Below are 23549 nucleotides of genomic sequence, written 5' to 3'. Positions count from 1 at the left end.
CATGCGGCAAGCGCGACCTAACGTGGTCGCTTGAGCCGTACGGCCTCGCGGGGCCGGTCCCACTTCGATCGCCAGAGCCGCATGGAGTTGTGCAGAGCTGGTCCCGACATCGCGCGGGGCTCCGAAAAATTGTGTTCAAAAATTCCGCGCGGCAACGGCCTGCCGGCCCACAGGCACCTCGACGCTGTACGCACCGTCTCGACGCCGTACGTCACGCGCGAACTTCCCACGGACTTCGTTCGAACTTCATGTCACTCACTCGACCTCCCTTCTGGTTAGGTCGCGCTTGCCGCATGCAGTCACATGCTCGTGGGACAGGCCCTTAAGTGTCTGCTGTAAATTGTCCCTAGTGTGTAGGATGTGTACGGGTGATCGCTGGTCAGTATGAACTCGGTGGGCCGAAGGGCCTGATTCCACATTGAATCTCAAACCTAAACTATAATTCCGTTCACCAGAGAAGACGACCTGCTGTTTCAGACAATGTTAGGCCTTAGAAGGCATTTGATTTAAACTTTGGGAAACAAGCAACTGCAGATGCTGGAATCTTGCAGAGATTACAAAGCACTAGAGTAACTCAGCGGGTCAGGCAGCATCTCTGGAGGACATGGATAGGTAATGTTTTGGGTTGGGACCCTTCTTCAGAATGATTGTAGGGGGGAGGGGGGCGGAGAATGATGGAAAAGAGATGGTGGCAGGACAAAGCCTGGCAAGTGAGAGGTGAAGTGAGAGGTGAGGTTGTGATTATATTTTATAGAGATCTTGAGTAGCAAATATGTAGAGCAGCTTTTTTTACACATATCCCATTCCCATTGTTCCTCTTTCATAGAACATAGAATAACACATCACAGGAATGGGCCATTTGGCCCACAATGTTTATACCAAGTTCAACCAGTCTCATCTACCTGTACATTATCAACATGCCCCTGTTTCCTGAACTTCCATGTGCCGATCTGAAAGCCTCTTAAGCACCACTATCATTGACAACACCACAACCTCTGGCTGGGTGTTCCAGGCCCTACAGCACTCTGTTTAAAAAAAACTTTCCATTAAAGTTTCCCCTTCTCAACTTATAGCTATGCCCTCTAGTGTTGGATTCCACTGTGGGGGGAAAAGGTTCTGACTGTCTACCTTATCTATGCCTCTCATTATTTTATACAGTTTCATCAAGTCTCCCCCTCAACCTCCAACACTCCAGTGAAAACAATCCAAGTTCATTCAACCTCTCCCTGTGGCTGAAACCCTCTAATCCAGGCAGCGTTCTGGTAAAACCCCTCTGTACCACCTCAGAAGCCTCCACATCCGCTCTTAATCTTCTTGAAACCTCGCCGACACTACTTTGGAGTTCATTTGCTTTCTCCATCTTGAGGGGACTTTGATGCTGGATGAGGGAGATGGTGGAGATTTGGATGAGAAGATACAGGGCAAGCTTAATAAGGTGGTTGATGATACAAAAGTGGTTGGTTTTGCAGATAGTGAAGATGGTTGTGAAAGGTTGCGGCAGGATCTGGATCATTTGGCCAGATGGGCGGAGGAATGTTTGATGGAATTTAATACAAAGAAATGTGAAGTGTTGCATTTTGGGATGTCCAACAAGGGCAGGGCCTACACTGTGAATGGTAGAACTCTGGGGAGTGTTGTAGAGCAGAGGGATCTAGGAGTACAGGTGCATGGTTCCTTGAAGGTCAAGTCGCAGGTAGATAAGGTGGTCAAAAAGGCTTTTGGCACTTTGGCCTTCATCAGTCAGAGTATTGGTACAGAAGTTGGGAGGTCATGTTACAGTTGTATATGACGTTGGTGAGACTGCATTCAGAGTACTGTGTTCAGTCCTGGGCACCATGTTATAGGAAAGATATTGTCAAGCTTGAAAAGGTTCAGAGAAGATTTACGAGGATGTTGCCAGGACTAGAGGGTCTGAGCTATTGGGCGGTTGAGTAGGCTGGGTCTCTTTTCCTTGGAGCGCAGTAGGTTCAGGGGTGATCTTATAGAGGTGTATAAAATCATGAGAGGAATAGATCGGGTAGATGCACAGAATCTCTTGCCCAGAGTAGGGGAATCGAGGACCAGAGGACATATGTTCAAGGTGAAAGGGAAAGATTTAATAGGAATATATTTCACACAAAGGGGTGGTGGGTGTATGGAACAAGCTGCCAGAGGAGGTAGTTGAGACTGAGACCATCCCAACGTTTAAGAAACAGACAGGTACATGGATAGGACAGGTTTGGAGGGATATGGAGCAAACGCAGGCAGGGGGAACTAGTGTAGCTGGGACATGTTGGCCAGTGTGGGCAAGTTGGGCCCAAGGCCTCTTTCCACACTGTATCACTCTATGAGAAGAGAGACCATTGAAGAAGGATGGAAGTGTAGAGGGATTAGATGTTGATGATGAACTTAGACATTGGCACCGAGGAACTGGAAATTGTTGAGCATTTCCGAGGCCACCAAAAGGATTGTGAACGCAGGTGGGATGAAGACCATGGAGGATGATTCACTTGCCTGACCTACAGCGTCACTTGCCCGTGGGTAGGTAGGTGGTTTCTGGCACTGGAGGTGATGCATGAAAATGCAGTGGATCTTTGGAAAAGATACTTTGCCTTGCTTTCTAGCATGTATCTACATCATCCATTGGTGGCCATCTGTTTCCATGACTAAATGTAACAAGCTCTCGGGAATTACATTTAACAAGGTGTAGTGGTTGGGATAATGAGCAGGATGTGCAGGTGGGTGTAGTGGAAATGAGATTTGTTTTTAAATACTGTAACATCACAGCCTAGACTCGGGGTGGGGAACCTACGGCCTTCTAGGCCATTAAGTGCGGCCTTTTGAATGAATCAAATTTTGTAGAACAAATCCTTTTATTTTTATTAATATGTTTTTGTTCGTCTTTTATTATATTAATTTTAATCTTAAAATGAACGTATTTAAAATACCAAAGAGTAAAAGAAGATTCAATTAAATAATCCTCCGCAACTGACGGCCACAATTAAAACATTATTAAGTTATGCGGGCTATTTTAACAAAATAATGTACATTTTGAAATATATCTAATTAAAGTTTCTTGGATGTGGCCTTATTAAATTACAGCTAACTTAATGCGGCATTCCAACATGATGAAATTCCCCACCCCTGGCCTAGACTCAAAGGGGAAGAGAGATGACCCTACTTAGTCAAGAGTGTTTTATTGTCATATGTCCCAAAGCGGAACAATGAAATTCTTACTTGCAGCAGCACAACAGATATGTAAACATAGAAACATAGAAAATAGGTGCAGCAGGAGGCCATTCGGCCCTTCGAGCCAGCACCACCATTCATTGTGATCATGGCTGATCATCCCCTATCAATAACCCGTGCCTGCCGTCTCTCCTTATCCCTTGACTCCACTAGCCCCTAGAGCTCTATCTAACTCTCTCTTAAATCCATCCAGTGACTTGGCCTCCACTGCCCTCTGTGGCAGGGAATTCCATAAATTCACAACTCTCTGGGTGAAAAAGTTTTTTCTCACCTCAGTCTTAAATGGCCTCCCCTTTATTCTAAGACTGTGGCCCCTGGTTCTGGACTCACCCAACTTTGAGACCATTTTTCCAGCATCTAGCTTGGCCAGTCCTTTTATAATTTTATATATTTTCTATAAAATGTCCCCTCATCCTTCTAAACTCCAGTGAATACAAGCCTAGTCTTTTCAATCTTGGCCTAGTCTTTCAATCTCAAACATAGTACTCCATAACACCCATACTGAACAAAAAAAACGTTTAAAAAGTATGCATATGTATAATCAAATAAGCATTAATCGTGCAAGATTTTTACATAGAAACAACATAGAAAATAGGTGCAGGAGTAGGCCATTCGGCCCTTCGAGCCTGCACCGCCATTCAATATGATCATGGCTGATCATCCAACTCAGTATCCTGTACCTGCCTTCTCTCCATACCCCTCGATCCCTTTAGCCACAGATAAAGAACTGTAGATGCCAGTCTGAAGAAGGGGCCTGACCCAAATCATCACCTATTCGTGCTCGCTGGGGATTCTGCCTGACATGTCGAGGTACTCCTACACGATGCTCCAATGTTGTTTCCTTGGCACTTTTGCCTTCATCAGTCAGAGTATTGAGTATAGACGTTGGGGAGGTCATGTTAGGGTTATATAAGACGTACGCGAGGCCACGTGTAGCGTTTGGGTTCTGTTTTGGGCACCATGTTATAGGAACGATGTTATCAAGCTTGAAAGGGTACAGAGAAAATTTACAAGGACTCATGGGCCTGAGCTATAGGAAGTAGTTGACCAGGCTAGGACTCTATTCCCAGGAGCACAGGAGGATGGATGAGAGATGATCTTCTCGAGGTGTACAAAATCATGAGAGAAATAAATCGGGTAACGCACAAGGTTTCTTGCCCAGAGTAGGAATCAAGAACCAGCGGACATAGGTTTAAGGTGAGGGGGGAGAGATTTAATAGGAATCTGAGGGATAACTTTCACACAAAGGGTGGTGGGTGTATGGAACGAGGAGGTCGTTGAGGCAGGGACTATCCCAACGTTTAAGAAACAGTTACACAGGTATATTAAAACCCCTGTCCCACGGTACGAGTTCATTCCAAGAGTTCTCCCGAGCTTGCCCTGATTCCAACTCGGAGATTTACGGTAATGGCCACTCGTCGGTACTCGGGGCTCTCGTGGACATTTTTCATCATGTTGAAAAATCTTCACGAGTCTTCCCGTGCTTACCTGCCATTAGCGAGTCTTCCCGAGTACCTGCCGTTAGCGCTAAGAGACATCCCCGAGCTCCGATGTACCCGCTACGTTCATTCTCCGTGCTTAACATGAGTTAGATTTTTTTTAAACTCGGGAGAGCTCTTGTAATGAACTCGTACCGTGGGACAGGGCTTCTAGACTGGATCGGTTTAGAAGGATATGGGCCAAATGCAGGCAAGTGGGATTAGGGTAGATGGGACATGTTGATTGGTGTGGGAATATTGGGCCGATGGGCCTGTTATCATGCTGTATGACGTTATGTCTACAAAGAAATAAATTGGAATTTAAAGACCATGCACAAATCCCTTTTCAATAAATTTAAAGCAAGATTGATGGATCTATATTCGTAATTCATTTTGAATGTCATTCACCGCACTGGTATATTCTGTTGAAGCCTGCGGTATAAACCACTGTTCGTTCCATTCAGACCATGGGTTCATTGAAATAAACCCATGGAGTAACTTGTGAGTGAGTGTGTAACACAGCAGCTAGCAGAGTAGGCACACTTCGAACCAGCTGTACGATCTCCAGTTTCAGATGATTGTTACAAACCATCCCGACTGTAGTCTTGTGGTTTGTGATAACATTCCAATGCTTTAGTTGGACTAATGCTTGGTAAAAATGCCTCGTTTTTCAATTTACCGCATTTGCTTCTTTATTTGGACAGAAAAGCTTTAGGGGGATGTGGGCCAAATGCAGACAGGTGGGACACGTGTACGCATGTTGGTCAGCTTGGCAAGATGGGCTGAATGGCCTGTTTCTGTGTGCTGTAAGACTATGATTTGTCTGTGGATGAAAAGGCTCAGTTTAGTTTAGAGGTACAGAAACAGGCCCTTCAGCCCACCAAGTCTGTGCCAACCAGTGATCCCCATACACTAGCACTACACACACTAGGGACCATTTACAATTCTTACCGATGCCGATTAACCTACAAACTTGTACGTCTTTGGAATGTGGGAGCTCCCAGAGAAAACGCATATGGTCACAGGGAGAACGTGCAAACTCCGTACAGACAGCACCCATTGTCAGAATGGAACCCGGGTCTCTGGCGCTGTAAGGCAGCAACTCTACCGTTGTGTCACTGTGCAGCCTTGAACAATTAAATTTATGTGGCCTCGTTCGCATCAATGGAATGTTCCAGAATAGCTGACAGGCAGTGAACTGCAGTCACTGGTATTATTCTTAAGAAAACAACATCTTGTCATCTGTAGCTACTTCACAGGGAGTATTCTGCATGGCTGTAGCACAATGTACGTAACCATGGATGAAGCCATTGTAACTATACCTGCCAAACACTTAGCAAACATTGAAACATGGAAAATAGGTGCAGGGGTAGGCCATTCAGCCCTTTGAGCCATCGCCGCCATTCCATATGGTCATGGCTGATCATTTAAAATCAGTACCCCTTTCCTGCTTTTTTCCCCATATCCCTTGATTCCGTTGGCCCTAAGAGCTATATCTAACTCAAAAGTGACAGGCCAGTCCAAGGCTAAATTACAATGTTAAAAAAACAATTTGCAAGCAACACTCATGACAAGGCAGAGGACCTCTGGTTCGAAGCTACCCATCTACTGAGTTAGTCGAAGACCAGGCAGCTACTCTTTGCTGTTTTGCTTGGGAGATAAGAATGGAACATGGAGAGTAACCCAGCCTAGAATAACCTCGAGGAACTCTGGTCTGAAGAAGGGTCTTGACCTGAAACGCCACCTATCCATTTTCTTCAGAGGTGCTGCCTGACTTGCTGAGTTACTCCAGCTCTTTGTGTCCATCTTTGGTATAAACCAGCATCTGCAATTTCTTTTTATTATAAGAATTATCCTGGATCGGTGACTTTCAGTTCGGGACCCGTCTTCAACCCCAAGGAAGGATCCCGACCTGAAATTCCAGAGACCTGTCTGTGGATGAAATGGCTTAGTTCAGTTTAGAAGTACAGCGCAGAAACAGGCCCTTCGGCCCACCAAATCTGTGCTGACCAGAGATCTCCAGAGACCTGGGTTCGATCCTGACTACGGGTGCTGTCTGTATGGAGTTTGTACATTCTCCCTGTGACTATGTGTGTTTACTCCGGGTGCTCTGGTTTCCTCCCACACAGTTGCAAGTTTGAGGATGGGCTGTGTCCACAATTCTCTGCAATTTCAAGAAATTGCAGAGAATTGTGGACGCAGCCTAGAGCAGCCTACGAAATTCACCATCGCACCACAAGCCTTAGAGCAAACAAGAATGTTAAGAACTATTATGTGGAAAGGCTAATTGTTCTTCAGACATTTATTTTAAAATCTTCTTTACTTTATGCGATTTAAAAATCGAGCTTATTCTGGTAGAAGTTTTGCAAAGCTGTTTGAGAGAGAAAATGAGGCAAATGGCAATCTAATAGCTGCCTTTTCTGTCCTTTCACAAAAGCAGTAAATTCTCCCTGAGGTTAGTGAGGGGAAAAAATGCTGAGGCAGGTTTAACTTTCTTCACTGTGAAATTAGGCATGACAAGTAAAATAAACACCAGCGGGTTGGTGTGCAGTGTATCAGCGTGTGACGTAAACAGCTCTGAGGAGAATCTGTCAGCCAAGCTTCAATCCATCGTGGCAGCTCCATCAATCCTTCACTCCTCACCAGCTGATGGAATCCTCACCCACACTCTGCATGAAACACCTGTGTATACAACTCGCTCCATCTCATCATCCATCAACTCCCCCCCCCAACCTCGCTTCACTGTGAGAGCATTTACACAGGGCATTCATCCCAAGGTTCTGCGGAGTAGCTTTGGTTTTGGATATACTGCATGAAAACGGACCCTTCGGCCCACCGAGTCCGTGCTGACCGGTGATCCCCGTACACTAGCATTATCCCACACACACCGGCGACAATTTACAAATCTTGGCCAATGAAAATTAACCTGCAAACCCACACAACTTATGGAGGGTGGGGAGGAAACCCGGAGAAAACCCACGTGGTCACGGGGAGAACGTGCAGACTCCACACAGACAGCACCCGTGGCCAGGATCATACCTGGGTCTCTGGCACTTTGAGGCAGCAACTCTACTGCTTTGTTACCTCGCGCTGTAAATATTCGAGCACCCTCTCCCAGCATTACCTGACTGTTGAAATTCTTCTTGTTATATAAATCATTTCTCAAAGCAAAATGTAAAATAACGACAGGGAAATAGTCTGAAGAAGGGTCCCGACCCGAAACATCACCTATCCTATCCAAGGTACACAAAAATGCTGGAGAAACTCAGCGGGTGCAGCAGCATCTATGGAGGGAAGGAAATAGGCAACGTTTCGGGCCAAAACCCTTCTTCAGACCTTCTGAGTTTCTCCAGCATTTTTGTGTACCTTCGATTTCCCAGCATCTGCAGTTCCTTCTTAAACACCTATCCTATCCATGCTGCCTGACCCGCTGAGTTACTCCAGCATATTGTGATCTTTTATGTAAACCAGCTTCCCATTCCTTCTGAAGAAGGGTTTTGGCCCGAAACGTTGCCTATCTCCTTCGCTCCATAGATGCTGCTGCACCCGCTGAGTTTCTCCAGCATTTTTGTCTACCTCCCATTCATTCTATCCAGAGATGCTGCCTGTTCCGCTGATTTACTCCAGCATTTTGTGTCTATCTTCGGTGTAAACCAGCATCTGCAGTTCCTTCCTACACATTTCGTCTGCAATTCCTTGCTTCCACAGGAACACTCAAACCTGGTCAGGCAGTATCTGTGGAGAGAGAAACAAAGTTTAGGGCAACACCAGGAACAGAGCTGCTGCATCGAGGCACCAGTGATCCAGGTTCAGTCCCAATTGGGTTGGGTTCGGGACGGTGTTTGTGAGATTGTGAGTAGATGGAAATGGGTTTCAGTACCATCTACTCTGTCAGCACACATCCTATCTTTCGCCGAACACCTCCGCTCGGTCCGCATTAACCAACCTGATCTCCCGGTGGCTCAGCACTTCAACTCCCCCTCCCATTCCGAATCCGACCTCTCTGTCCTGGGCCTCCTCCATGGCCAGAGTGAGCACCACCGGAAACTGGAGGAGCAGCACCTCATATTCCGCTTGGGCAGTCTGCACCCCAGTGGCATGAACATTGACTTCTCCAATTTCCGGTAGCCCTTGCTGTCTCCTCCCCTTCTCAGCTCTCCCTCAGCCCTCTGGCTCCTCCTCTTCCTTTCTTCTTCCCGCCCCCCCCCCCCCACCCTGCATCAGTCTGAAGAAGGGTTTCGGCCCGAAACGTTGCCTATTTCATTCGCTCCGTAGATGCTGCCGCACCCGCTGAGTTTCTCCAGTAATTTTGTCTACATCCTATCCACATCGACTTTTCATGCTGCGATTGCGTCGGTTTCTCTCGGGGATGCATTTTCTCAAATGGTTGTGAAGGGAAGTTAGTCATCTAATCGTTCCTAGTGTGTGGATGAGTGGTAGCATCTGGGAACTAGTTGATGGGAATGTGCGGAAAATATACTGGGTTAGAATAAGATAAGTAGACAAATAGATATCGATGGTCGGTCAGACTCGGTTGGCCAAGGAAACTGTTTTCATACTTTCCCTCTCTCCGGCTTTCTCTAAAGCATATTTGCTCTTCCTATATTTAAGAAAGAACTGCAGATTCTGGAAAAATGGAAGGTAGACAAAAATGCTGGAGAAACTCAGCGGGTGAGGCAGCATCTATGGAGCGAAGGAATAGGTGAAGTTTTGGGTCGTGACTGGTTATTGCTAACTATCTGTGGAGTTTCTTACCTCTCTCTGCTCTCACTGACCACCCGAATCTTGTTTGCTTTTTACCGACAGCATCGGAAGTATGTCCTCCTTGCGACAACGAAATGAACACCGATATTATCCTGGATCACCTCTGCGCCAGCGAATTTGGTAAGGAACGTCTGTTGTGACTGCACCCAAACTGCACCCTTTCCCTGCCACTGCCTTCAATCCCAGTAACTTTATTCCAGTACGTCCTTATTGCACGAAGGAGAGCGAATGGTTGACTTGAGGTGTGGGTGGGTCTAAAAGTAACTGCAGCTGGATTCCAGTGCATCCTGCTAAGGCAAGTCCTGAGTCAGGTGAGGTCGGGGGGAGTACCCCCCCCCCCCCACCCCCCCCCCCCCCCCCCCCCCCGCCAACCAGTACCATGTAACCCCGTGCTACCCACTCCATGGTCGGATAGTCGGCGACTAAACCGTCTCCCCCACCTGGTTTGCCAGGTGAGGAGGGGGCTGTGGACCCCCAGCAGGACCAAAAACAAGACCTGTCAAAGGGCGGATGAGCTCCTAACGAGCCAACGGCCACCCACACTTCAGTAGAAGTTGCGATCACTGTTGTATATAACATTGTAAGGAACGATGATAAGGCACACACACACACACACACACCAAAATCCTACACTTCCAGTGGCGGAAGTCCGCAGGAACTGGAGGACGGAGATGTGTGGGGCGTTCGTCATCGTTCCCGTTGGAAACTAGCGCCACTGCATCGCTAATGTTTTCAACGGAGATGATGATAATGATGATGATGATGATGATGATGATGATGATGATGATGATGATCTACACATGTAATTCAACAGAAATCTCTGGCAGTGAAAGGGAAGATGTTTCCATGCTTTCTCCAGGGAAATTAACAGACTGTCAATGGATTGGCACACTTGACCACTCCAGTGATGCAGTCCCAAGCGCTGCTCAGGAGTATTGTGAACTCTGAAAGTTACCGCTTGAAGCCTCGGTCATTAATGATCTGGAGGAGGGAATTGAAGGCAATATCTCCAAGTTTGCGGATGACACTAAGCTGGGGGGCAGTGTTAGCTGTGAGGAGGATGCTAGGAGACTGCAAGGTGACTTGGATAGGCTGGGTGAGTGGGCAAATGTTTGGCAGATGCAGTATAATGTGGATAAATGTGAGGTTATCCATTTTGGTGGCAAAAACAGGAAAGCAGACTATTATCTAAATGGTGGCCGACTAGGAAAAGGGGAGATGCAGCGAGACCTGGGTGTCATGGTATACCAGTCATTGAAAGTAGGCATGCAGGTGCAGCAGGCAGTGAAGAAAGCGAATGGTATGTTAGCTTTCATAGCAAAAGGATTTGAGTATAGGAGCAGGGAGGTTCTACTGCAGTTGTACAGGGTCTTGGTGAGACCATACCTGGAGTATTGTGTACAGTTTTGGTCTCCAAATCTGAGGAAGGACATTATTGCCATAGAGGGAGTGCAGAGAAGGTTCACCAGACTGATTCCTGGGATGTCAGGACTGTCTTATGAAGAAAGACTGGATAGACTTGGTTTATACTCTCTAGAATTTAGGAGATTGAGAGGGGATCTTATAGAAACTTATAAAATTCTTAAGGGGTTGGACAGGCTAGATGCAGGAAGATTGCTCCCGATGTTGGGGAAGTCCAGGACAAGGGGTCACAGCTTAAGGATAAGGGGGAAATCCTTAAAAACCATGATGAGAAGAACATTTTTCACACAGAGAGTGGTGAATCTCTGGAACTCTCTGCCACAGAGGGTAGTCGAGGCCAGTTCATTGGCTATATTTAAGAGGGAGTTAGATGTGGCCCTTGTGGCTAAGGGGATCAGAGGGTATGGAGAGAAGGCAGGTATGGGATACTGAGTTGGATGATCAGCCATGATCATATTGAATGGCGGTGCAGGCTCAAATGGCCGAATGGCCTACTGCACCTAATTTCTATGTTTCTATGTTTCTATGACCCTAGCTGAAAGACCCTCAAACTGAATGCCATAGAACATAGAAAGTAGGACAATGAGATCAGGAACAGGCCCTTCGGCCCACAATGTCTGTGCTGACCATGATGCCCAATTAAGCTGTTCTCCTCTGCCTACACATCGATCTATCCATTCCCTCAATATACATGTGGCAATCTAAAAGCCACTTAAATGCCACTATCATATCCGCTTCCACCATTACTCCCGGCAGCTCTTTCCAGCCTCCCATCACTCTGTGTAAAAAAAAACTCGCTCCGCACATCTCCTTTTAAATTTTCCACCTCTGACCTTGTAGCTATACCCTCTAGTCTTTGACATTTTCACCCTCGGGCAAAAGGTTCTAACTGTCTACCCTATCTATGCCACGTATAATTTTATGAACTCCTTAAAAAGGCATTTGAGCAGATACATGGATAGGAAAGCATTAGAGCCAAATGGGCCAAATGTTGGCGATGGGTCTAACTCTGGTGGAAGAAGGGTCTTGACCATAAACGTCACCCATTTCTTCTCTCCAGAGATGCTGCCTGGCCCGCTGAGTTACTCCAGCTTTTTGTGTGTATCTTAGCTCTGGTGGACATCGTTTGACCTGTTTTTACAAAATGTTAAATGGTCAGCTCGACATAGATTACAAGACCTACACCAAACCCAAACCAATTAGAAGCAGACGAGGGCATTCGATCCAATTTGTGATCCCAGCTACAAAGACAGATGTGTACAGCAATTCGTTCTTCCACCGCACAATTAAAGCACGGAATAATCTCCACCCTACTATAGTTACCCAACCAGATGCAACTAAATTTAAAGTAGCTCTTTCTTCCCAATAACCCTTTCTGGCTTAAGTCCTCCCTGCACCACCTCCAGTTTAAATTCCATTTGGAATATTTTGGAGGACCAAGGTTTTTGCCCTGTGGGGAGCACAATGTGTTCTGTAAGTTGGATAAAAATAACTGAAGAACAGGGAGAAATGGAGCCAACTGGAGAATTGGCAATGTGAAGGACACAAACTCAATCAATCAAAGTGCAAAGTTTTTGTTTTGAGGAAAGGAGATTGAGGCCATTATAGTTTATTCCCCCGGTATACGCAGAAGGTCCCATCTTTCCAGTTTGATTTGATCTGAGATAAGTGTGTCCACAGGTAACTCCTAGTGCAACATTGTTCATGAGTCTTGTGCATTGAAGTGGGTAAAGCAGTTTGACTGAGAAATTGCCATTGGAATATTTGCAAGCTTGTACCACAGTCTTCACATTGTTGAATTTAGTCATTGTTCACAGGTTGTATTCAAGAAAGAGTTAGATATAGCTCTTCGGGTTAATGGAATCGGGATATGGGGAGAAAGCAGGAAAGGGGTACTGATTTTGGAAAATCAGCCAAGATCATATTGAATGGTGGTGCTGGCTCGAAGGGCCAAATGGCCTACTCCTACTTCCAGAACCAGGGCCCACAGTTTAAGAATAAGGAGTAAGCCATTTAGAACGGAGATGAGGAAACACTTTTTCTCACAGAGAGTGGTGAGTGTGTGGAATTCTCTGCCAGAGGGCGGTGGAGGCAGGTTCTCTGGATGCTTTTAAGAGAGAGCTAGATAGGGCTCTTAAAAATAGCGGAGTCAGGGGATATGGGGAGAAGGCAGGAACGTGGTACTGATTGGGGATGATCAACCATGATCACATTGAATGGCGCTGCTGGCTCGAAGGGCCGAATGGCCGACTCCTGCACCTATTGTCTATTGTTTGTTGTTCTGCACCGATTTTCTATCTATCTAAACATCCCTTTATTTGACACCGTAGTATAATGGAGACAATTAGGTGATTTGTTAAGTAGTCATTATACTTTGCAAATATCTTGATGGATTCTCCAATCAAAATTCTTTGACTTATGTTACCAAGGCTAACAATGTGAACTTTAATAATGCACTGAATGATAAAAGTGTCCTTATTTTTCATTTAAACGTCCACATGAAATTAATGGACTGGCAAGAGATTACCAAACAGTGTTTTTCTGACATTTAAATGGACATTTAGCAGAGCAAAATGACGAAATGTATTTACGGCTATCAGATGTGCAACTTCAATTAAAATTGTTCCGTAAAAGAACATCTGTCTGACCATAAACCACTTCTGTTTGACGGCTCTCAAAGACTGGAGTTTATTAGTGTGAGTTTAACAGCTTGAGAGCAGAGTGTGTCAGGCATTCTGCCATTTATTTGGACCCTGCTTTCCTTTATTCATTGACAGTGTCGCGCATTCTGCAGAGTCTGCCCATTGAACCCACGCACTGTTTGCAGACCTTCCTTGTCTCTGGAATTCTCACGGCGATTTTCCCGCTGTAAGAGTCCATCCCTCCTAAAACGTCATGCCCCTTCAAGGTCGACTACGTCCTTAGTGATGGGAGCAGAATTTGGCCATTCGGCCCATCAAGTCTAGTCAAGTTGCGGGTGTGAGGAATTCTCGGCCTCAGAGGCCGGTTCTCTTTCAAGAGAGAGCTAGATAGGGCTCTTAAAGATAGCGGAGTCAGGGGATATGGGGAGAAGGCAGGAACAGGGTACTGATTGGGGATGATCAGCCATGATCACATTGAATGGCGGTGCTGTCTCGAAGGACCAAATAGCCTACTCCTGCACCTATTGTCCATTGTCTACTCTGCCATTCAATCATGGCTGATCTATCTCTCCCTTCTAACCCCATTCTCCTGCCTTCTCCCCGTAACCTCTGACACCCAAATTGGCCCTAGTGTGTATGGGTTGATGGCCGTTTGGTTTCCACAGTGTATCTCTAAAGTACAGGCACAAGTGCTGATCCCAGTGGCCTCATGAGCAGGTTTGCGCCTCGTGATGGGAAGAGAGAGACAAGGTTCTGGTTCTAGACACACAATGTTGTCGCAACGTCAAATGTCATGCCCGTTCTAGATTGACGAACGATATAAATTGAACAGAAATTTCTGACCGGATGAGTGTAAATTGCTTGTTTTCTGATTTTAACTTCTTTCAATCTTCCCCCTACTATATTAAAAGGATTACCTCCTTACTGAGAGCAGAATTAGGCCATTCGGCCCATCAAGTCTACTTAGCCATTCAGGCCATAATAATCGGTGCAATAAAGGCAGTTTGTCATTGCCGCAACATGGCACGGTGGGGCTACGGTTCAGTTGCTTCCTTACAACGCTTCCAGCACCGGAGAACTGGCTTCGATCCCGACTGAGTTGTTGTGTTGTCTGCACGGAGTTTGTACGTTCTACCCGTGATCGCGTGGGTTTTTTTCCGAGATCTTCGGATTCCTCCCGCACTCCAAAGACTTACAGGTTTGTAGGTTAATTGGCTTTCTATAAATGTAAATTGTTCCTAGTATGTGTATAGGATGGTGTTAGTGTGCGGGGATCGCTGGTTAACGTGGACCTGGTGGGCCCAAGGGACTGTTACTGTGCTATATCTCTTAACACTGTAGGATCACTCAAATTTTCGTCAGAAACAAGGCGGCAATGGTGGCAGTGCCTACCCAGAAGGCCGCAGGCCGCGGAAAGTGCCCCAATGGTGAGAAGGAACTAAAGGCTGCAATGGCGGTATGTTCAATCAAAAGGCTATGCACTGTGGGAAGTCCCCCAGACACTGCTGAGACAGTTAATACTCGAAGTGTGTTATTACTGAGTATTCTGTACTTTAACAGACAGGTAATAAGGTCACAAATGATTGGAGTAACATTAGGCCACTCGGCCCATCAAGTCTACTCTGTCATTCAATCATGGCTGATCTATCACTCCCTCCGAACCCCATTCTCCTGCCTTCTCCCCGTAACCTCTGACACCTGTACTAAGCAAGAAATAAGGAACCAAAGGTGATAGAATGGGTTCCTGTTGCGGTTTTTAGAGGCTCCGCAGGGACTTGTGGGGAAATAATCAAAGGAACCATGGGTGGGCTATGGGCGGGGGATGGGGGGGGGGGGGGGGGAGGGTGGGTGGGGGGGGGGGGGGGGGGGGGCAAGAGAGAAGACCTAAGGTCGGAAAAGGGAGCAGTGCAGAGTTAAGTCTGAAGAAGGGCCACGACCCAAAACGTCACCCATTCCTTGTGTCCCGCTGAGTTACTCCAGCATTTTGTGTCTATCTTCAGTGTATGCCAGCATCTGCAGCTCTTTCCTACACAGTGTTAGGGTGCTGGTTGGTAGGGAGTTTTTGAGAGCGTGTTCAAGGTGACAGAAATCTTTGTTGCAAGTGTTAAGGAGAAGGAGATAAAGATGTACAGAGGGCCAGACTCAAGGGCGTTAAAGGCTTGTATTTATTGGAATATTCGTAGGGAGGGAGATACAAAAAGATGAGAGCAGAAGTTGACCTTGTCTTTGGCTGTGTACACTTGACCTAGTTCACTTGTTTGTAACATTAAAAACCTCTTCAAATGTCCTGGCATTCGACCGAGCTCACAGCTGATGTGGCTGCCATCTCAATGTTTGGCAAAGAGTTAATTTTCATGCAACTTCGATGAAACGGTGTGCACAGTTGGGGCATTGATCACACACCTGTTTCATGGTTTACCTGTGGTTAATGGTTCAGGCATTCCATTAAACAGGCCTTTTTACATGCAGATACAAAACTGCTGCTGCTGCTGCTGCAAAAAAGGCTTTGTGAAGTGTTGGAGAAAGGCATCAAATTCTGGGATTGAAATGAAGTAGGTCACACAGCTTGCAGGTCACTGAGTGACAAAACAGGCCATTCGGCCCGACTGGCCCATGCTGACCAACATGACCCATCTACACTCATCTCACCTGCCTGCTTTTGGGCTAAATCCTTCCAAACCCATGTGTGGGAAGTAACTGCAGATGCTGGTTTAATGTCCTAGCTTGCTCAATCTCTCCCTATAGCTCAGCCCCTCAAGTCCTGGCAACATTCTCGTAAACCTCTAGTCCTGCCAATATCCTCGCAAATCTTCTCTGTGCCCTTGCTAGTTTAGCAATGTTTTTCCTATAACAGGGTGATGAAAACTGAGCACAGTAATCCAAACGTTGCCTCACCAATGTCTTGTACAATAGTCACGCTCCCAATCTCTAGGGGTCTGGCAACAGGCGCGATATTATTCGGAAATGGCCCAATGTTATTTTGTTCCTTCGAACACATGTGGAGGATGTCGACTCAATCATTAAGGCTCCCTGGCAGTGAATGTCTACATTTGCTTGGCATGTCAGACCTGCAGATCTGTCTTCCAAACCCACAATGTGGTAAAGCACCACAAATCCAAAAGGACACAAAGTGCTGGAGTAACTCAGCGGGTCTGGCAACGTCTCTGGAAAAATGGATAGGTGACATTTCGAGTCAAGATCCTTTCTCATACTGGAGAAGAAGGGTCTCGACCCGAAACGTCACCTATCCCTGTTCTTCAGAGATGTTGCCTGACCCGCTGAGTTGCTCCAGCACTTTGTGTCGTAGATGTACTGAGAAAAATCCAAGATGCCTGCGGCATATGACAGCTTAGGGCTGGTTGGCCTTTCAGAAGACCCATTTAAAGCAAGTATTAACAGAATCTTTTCTTTAAGATGCCCTCTCATCCTTCTAAATGCCAGTGAATATAAGTCCAGTCGATCCATTCTTTCATATGTCCCACATCTTGGTGGAACCAGTCTGTTTGTGAAGGTGCTCCTCAGGTTGACCAGTGTGTCATGGAGGGGGTGTGAGCTGTATTGTCCAGGATGCTCCGCAGTTTGAGGAGCATCCTCCCCTCCAGGACCACCTCCCATGAATCCAACTCCAACTCCGCCCCCAGGACGGAGCCAGCCTTCCTGATGAGTTTGTTCATGTGGAAATAATTAGCTGATTCACTGCAGGAACGGGATCGGCACGGTGGCGCAGCGGTAGAGTTGCTGCCATAGTGCAGGAACCCGGGTTCGATCCCGACAACGGGTACTGTCTGTACGGAGTTTGTGCGTTCTCCCTGTGACCGCGTGGGTTTACTCCAGGTGCGCTGGTTTCCTCCAGGAACATTCCAAAGATGTAAACATCTGTAGGTTAATTGGCTTTGGCAAAAATTGTGAATTCATAAGCCGTAAGATCAGAAGTGATAGAAGCAGACTTAGCCCATTTGGCCCATCAAGTCTACTCCACCATTCAATCATAGCTGATCTATCTCTCCCATTCTCCTGCCTTCAGCCCATAACCTCTGACACCCAAATTGGCCCTAGTGTGTAGGACAGTGCCAGTGTATGGGGGTGATAGATGGCCTGCATGGACTTGGTGGGCCCTACTTCCATTCTGTATCGCTAAAGTCTAAAGTAAAGGCACAAGTGTTGATCACAGTGATCTCAAGAGCGGGTTTGTACCTTGTGATGGGGAGCGAAACAAGGGTCTGGTTATAGACACAAAATGCTGGAGTAACTCAGCAGGACAGGCAGCATGTCTGGATAGAAGGAATGGCTGACGTCAGAGTATGAAGAAGGGTCTCGACCCGAAACGTCACCTCTTCCTTCTATTGGGAGATGCTGTCTGTGCTGCTGAGTAACTCCAGCATTTTGTGTCTTATCAAGCGACTGGTTAGGCTGGTCCACTCGTCAGCATCTCCATAGAAACAGAGAAACATAGAAAATAGGTGCAGGAGTAGGCCATTCGGCCCTTCGAGCCTGCACCGCCATTCAATATGATCATGGCTGAGCATCCAACTCAGTATCCTGTACCTGCCTTCTCTCCATACCCCCTGTTACCTTCAGCCACAAGGGCCACAACTAACTCCCTCTTAAATATAGCCAATGAACTGGCCTCAACTACCTTCTGTGGCAGAGAATTCCAGAGATTCACCACTCTGTGTGAAAAATGTTTTTCTCATCTCGGTCCTAAACGATTTCCCCCTTATCCTTAAACTGTGACCCCTTGTTCTGGACTTCCCCAACATTGGGAACAATCTTCCTGCATCTAACCTGTCCAACCCCTTAAGAATTTTGTACGTTTCTATAAGACCGCCCCTCAATCTTCTAAATTCTAGCGAGTACAAGCCGAGTCTATCCAGTCTATCCAGTCTTTCTTCATATGAAAGTCCTGACATCCCAGGAATCAGTCTGGTGAACCTTCTCTGTACTCCCTCTGTGGCAAGAATGTCATTCCTCAGATTAGGAGACGAAAACTGTACGCAACCTCCAGCTGTACTTCATCCACTGTTGCGATGGCCGCTGATTGCAACCTTGTCTCCACGGATGGAGTGGACTTCTGGCCAGGAAGCCCAAAGACCTCAGCTCCTCACAGCTCCACGGGCCTTGGTTTCATTTCTTGGCCCAGTGCGTGGGAAAGGGTTAAACCTGCAGCACTTTCAGGAGTTGAAAGAAGTAATACAGTCAAAGCCAGTGGGTGCACTTTTGATGAATTAGTCTGGGATCGATCCCGCAGCAGAGGTACCTGACCACAGAAAGCCATTTCACACAGAACGTGGTCGAACACTGCTCCTTCTGTTAGTCAGGTTTGGGGGAAAAAAAAGAAAATCGGAAAAATACCGCATGAAAACCACAAAAAGATTTACTTCGACACTTCATATAATATTTAAACAGCTCTCTCTTAGCCCTTTCACCATCAGCAGCCTATATTTAGTTTGGAACAGCGGTTCTCTGCACTGTGATAGATCTGGCTCATCTTTCCCACTGCTACCAGCTCCTCTCGTGTCTCTGCCCACATTCCCTCTGCTGCCACCTGGGTCTCTGCCAGTCTATCCATCTCCCTTGCCACGGGGCACGGTCACCTGGTGGCTGACATCCCAAGGGCTATCTCAACAGAGGTCATTTTTCTTAATGTTTAAGAAGGAACTGCAGATGCTGCAAAATCGAATGTACACAAAAATGCTGGAGAAACTCGGCGGGTGCAGCAGCATCTATGGAGTGAAGGAAATAGGCCCGAAACGTTGCCTATTTCCTTCGCTCCATAGATGCTGCTGCACCCGCTGAGTTTCTCCAGCATTTTTGTGTACCTTCATATTGCAGCACAGTGGCTCAGCGGTAGAGTTGCAGTGGGTCCCTTACAGCGCCAGGGACCCGGGTTCGATCCTGACCACGGGTGCTGTCTGTGCGGAGTTTGCACGTTCTCCCCATGACCCACTCTCCAAAGACGTACAGCTTTGTAGCTTAATTGGCTTTGGTAAAAATTGTAAATTGCGCCTAGTGTAGCACGGATTCAGTGGGCCGAAGGGTCTGTTTCCATGCTGTATCTCTAAACTTAAACTGAATATCAGAGCTATCGCACCTCCTTCTAGGTGGTCATAAGTTCATCGGAACAGAATTAGGGCATTCGACCCGTTGAATCTACTTGGCCATTCAGTCATGGCTGATCAATCTTTCCCTCTCATCCCCACTCTCCTGCCTTCCCCCCCCCAATAACCCTCGACACCCATGGCTATCAAGGGGAGTTAATCACCGCCTTAAAAATACCCAATGACTTGGCCTTTACAATTGTCTGTAGTAATGAATTCCAGAGGTTCACCACCCTCTCTAAAGAAATTCCTCCTCGTCTCCTTTCTAAAGGTATGTGCTTTTATTCCAAGGCTGTGCCCTCTGGTCCTAGACTCTCCCACTGGTGGAAGCATCCTCTCCGCATCCATTCTATCCAAGCCTTTCACAGGCGATCAGTGGATAGCATAGTGCCAATAATCCCATGCACCCTGATGCCTACACAGCACCGACTGGGGAATCAACCAGGGGATCTCATTGAAACATATACGATTGTTAAAGGTTTACACTAGAGGCAGGAAAACATGTTTTCCGATGTCCAGAACCAGGGGCCACAGTTTAAGAATAAGGAGTAAGCCATTTAGAACGGAGACGAGGAAACACTTTTTCTCACAGAGAGTTGTGAGTCTGTGGAATTCTCTGCCTCAGAGGGCGGTGGAGGCAGGTTCTCTGGATGCTTTCAAGAGAGAGCTAGATAGGGCTCTTAAAAATAGCGGAGTCAGGGGATATGGGGAGAAGGCAGGAATGGGGTATTGATTGGGGATGATCAGCCATGATCACATTGAATGGCGGTGCTGGCTCGAAGGGCCGAATGGCCTACTCCTACACCTATTGTCTATATTTCTATGTTTCTCTGTTTCTAAAACCCACGTGGTCACAGGGTGAACGTACAAACTCCGTACAGGTAGCTCCTGACATGAGCATTGATCCCGGGTCTCATAGAAACATAGAAAATAGGTGCAGGAGTAGGCCATTCGGCCCTTCCAGCCTGCGCCGCCATTCAATATGATCATGGCAGATCATCCAACTCAGTATCATGTACCTGCCTTCTCTCCATACCCCCTGATCCCTTTAGCCACAAGGGCCACATCTACCTCCTTCTTAAATATAGCCAATGAACTGGCCTCAAGTACTATCTGTGGCAGAGTCTCTGGCAATGTGAGGCTGCAACTCTGCCGCTGAACTGCTGTGCCACCATGTTTACAGTGTCTCCTTTTGGAAGAGTGTTTCCATATTCCCTTATGATAAATGGAGGACATTTGACCCATAAGGTCGAGGTTGGTAGTTGTGAGGTGTCTAGTGGGTCAGGAGATATCTGATAAGACAGCCAGATGATTAGTCTGGGCAGTGGTTTAGTTTAGTTTAGGGATACAATGTGGAAACAGGCCCTTTGGCCCACCGAGTCCGCACCGACCAGCGATCCCTGCACATTAACGCTAGCCTACACACACTAGGGACAATTTACATTTACACCAAGCCAATTAACCTACAAACCTCTACCTTGTTTGGAGTGTGGGAGGAAACCGAAGATCTTGAAGAAAACCCACGCAGGTCTCGGGAAGAACGTACAAACTCCGTGCAGACAAGCACCCATAGTCAGGATCGAACCCAGGTCTCTGGCCCTGTAAGGCAATAACGCTAACACTATGCCACCATGCAGCCCGTGCTGACAGTGTTAACTTCAATGCTATTATATTAGCACAATCAGACTGCGACCTGAGGAAACTATTGTGGAACTAAATATCTGATGTACACATTGGTGACTCACTCATTGAAATTCAAAGCAAGTGCATCAATGCTCAGCAAATCAATTTTGAAACATCTTTAACATTGACAGCCTCACTACCTGGGACAATTTTCTAAAGAGTAAGGGAAGAAAACAATTCAATCAATTGCAATCATTTTCCTTTCACTTGCCTTCTTATGATGACAATATTTTATCATTTTGGAATGAATTTGAACTGGACCCTGCAACCTAATGTTCCTGCCTTCTAGATGCAAGGAACTGCAGATGAGGCTGGTTTATGAAAATCGACACAAAATGCTGTAATAACTTAGCGGGCCAAGCCTGACCCAAAACGTCACCCAGGATAGACACAAAATGCTGGAGTAACTCAACGGGACAAGCGGCATCTCTGGAGAGAAGAAATGGGTGACATTTCGGGGTCGAGACACTTCTTCAGACCCGAAACATCACCCATTCCTTCTCACCTGAGATGCTGCCTGTCCCGCTGAGTTACTCCAGCATTTTGTGTCTATCTTCGGTTTAAACCAGCATCTGCAGTTGCTTCCTACCAAAACGCCACCCATCCATGTTCTCGAGAGATGCTGCCTGACCCGCTGAGTTACTCCAGCACTTTGTGTCCTTATCTGCATTCTAGCTTGGATAAGCAAAAGTCGATTTTACATTTTGTAAATTGCAAAATAATTTTCATTTGGCATCAGTGTTGTGGTGCGTGACTGACCATTTTCACCAACCCCATATTCACCACCTTAAACATTGGAAATATATCACTGTTCCTTCATTGTCACCACTTCTAAATCCTGGAAGTCCTTATCAATTAGGAAATGATGAAGCATCTTCAACTCAACATCTATACATGTGACAATAAAGGAATCTAATCTAATCTAATCTAATCAAATCATCTTCTTGGCAACATTAGAACCAGGTAATAAATGTAGTTCAGTTTATTATTGTCACATGTCTAGACAATAGGTGCAGGAGTAGGCCATTCGGCCCTTCAAGCCAGCACCGCCATTCAATGTGATCATGGCTGATCATCCCCAATCAGTACCCCGTCCCTGCCTTCTCCCCATATCCCCTGATTCCGCTATTTTTAAGAGCCCTATCTAGCTCTCTCTTGAAAGCATCCAGAGAACCTGCCTTCACCTGGGGCAGAGAATTCCACAGACTCACCACTCTCTGTGAGAAAAAATGTTTCCTCGTCTCTGTTCTAAATGGCTTATTCCTTATTCTTAAACTGTTGCCCCTGGTTCTGGACTCCCTCAACATCGGGAACATGTTTCCTGCCTCTAGTGTGTCCAAGCCCTTAACAATCTTACCAAGGTACAATGAAAAAGCTGGTTTTAGTTGTGTGCTATCCAGTCAGCGAAAAGACAATACATGATTACAATCAAGCTGTCCACAGTGTACAGTTACACCATAGAGGGTGCAATGATCAGTGCAAGTTAAAGTCCGATTAAAGATAGCCTGAAGGTCCTCAATGAGGTAAATGGGAGGTCAGGACCACTCTCTAGTTGGTGAGAGGACGGTTCAGTTGCCTGATAACAGCTGGGATGTGAAAGATGCCCATGTCCTATAAATGAGCAAAGGTAATAAATAAGACTTATTAAAACCAGGCAAAGGAAGACAATTTTATAGTACTTAAGCCCAATTAAGAGTTAACGTTCGTACTGCAGATACGATTTGGATAGAGACCAGCTAAACCTATATACCAGCCACACAGCTGCTAATGAAATATTTTTACAAGTGAATCAATTTACAGATTTGCAAAAAAAAAAAAATATTCTTTACCCCATCAAGATTTCAGTCTACAGCGCGGTATTTTTTTTTTTTGAATAGTTGGTTGATAATGCTGGCAACTTGGGAAATCCAGCTCTGGTCCAGACAGTGAAAGTGAAACATAGTGCAGTGGGAATGAAGGTGGCATTTGTGTGTGTGTTTTGAAAGCACGCTAAGTTAGGCTCGGCAAGAACATAATAAAACCACTTTTGTTCCTGCTGCAGTCTCGCTTGTGATGAGTGTTCCTGTCAGCCAGTTTATTACTTGTCTAACTCTCTCTCCGTCAAAGGGCCCAGGAGTGTAAACAGGCTGCCTTGCCCAGGACTGATTCCACCTCTTGAATTTACTGCCTTCTGCTGCCTCAGCAGTTTGAAGGATATTGAACCCCCCCCCCCCAAACCCCCGCTCCCCACACCA

The 23549-nt window shown here is 46.4% G+C and overlaps 1 protein-coding gene across 1 annotated transcript in view; it reads left to right on the top strand.

The window, feature by feature from the left end:
* Window positions 1-23549, top strand: part of sfrp1 (secreted frizzled related protein 1) — a 113855-nt gene that overhangs the window by 18421 nt on the left and 71885 nt on the right. Inside the window, exon 2 of the mRNA XM_033014013.1 lies at window positions 9513-9590. Within this exon, the coding sequence (XP_032869904.1) occupies window positions 9513-9590 (78 nt within the window). The remainder of the gene's footprint in view (window positions 1-9512; window positions 9591-23549) is intronic.

Source organism: Amblyraja radiata, chromosome 39 (genome assembly GCF_010909765.2).
Source record: "Amblyraja radiata isolate CabotCenter1 chromosome 39, sAmbRad1.1.pri, whole genome shotgun sequence".
In the NCBI taxonomy this organism is placed as follows: domain Eukaryota; kingdom Metazoa; phylum Chordata; class Chondrichthyes; order Rajiformes; family Rajidae; genus Amblyraja; species Amblyraja radiata.
The sequence above is the reverse complement of the archived record's forward strand: the minus strand, read 5'-3'. Positions and strand labels throughout refer to the sequence as shown.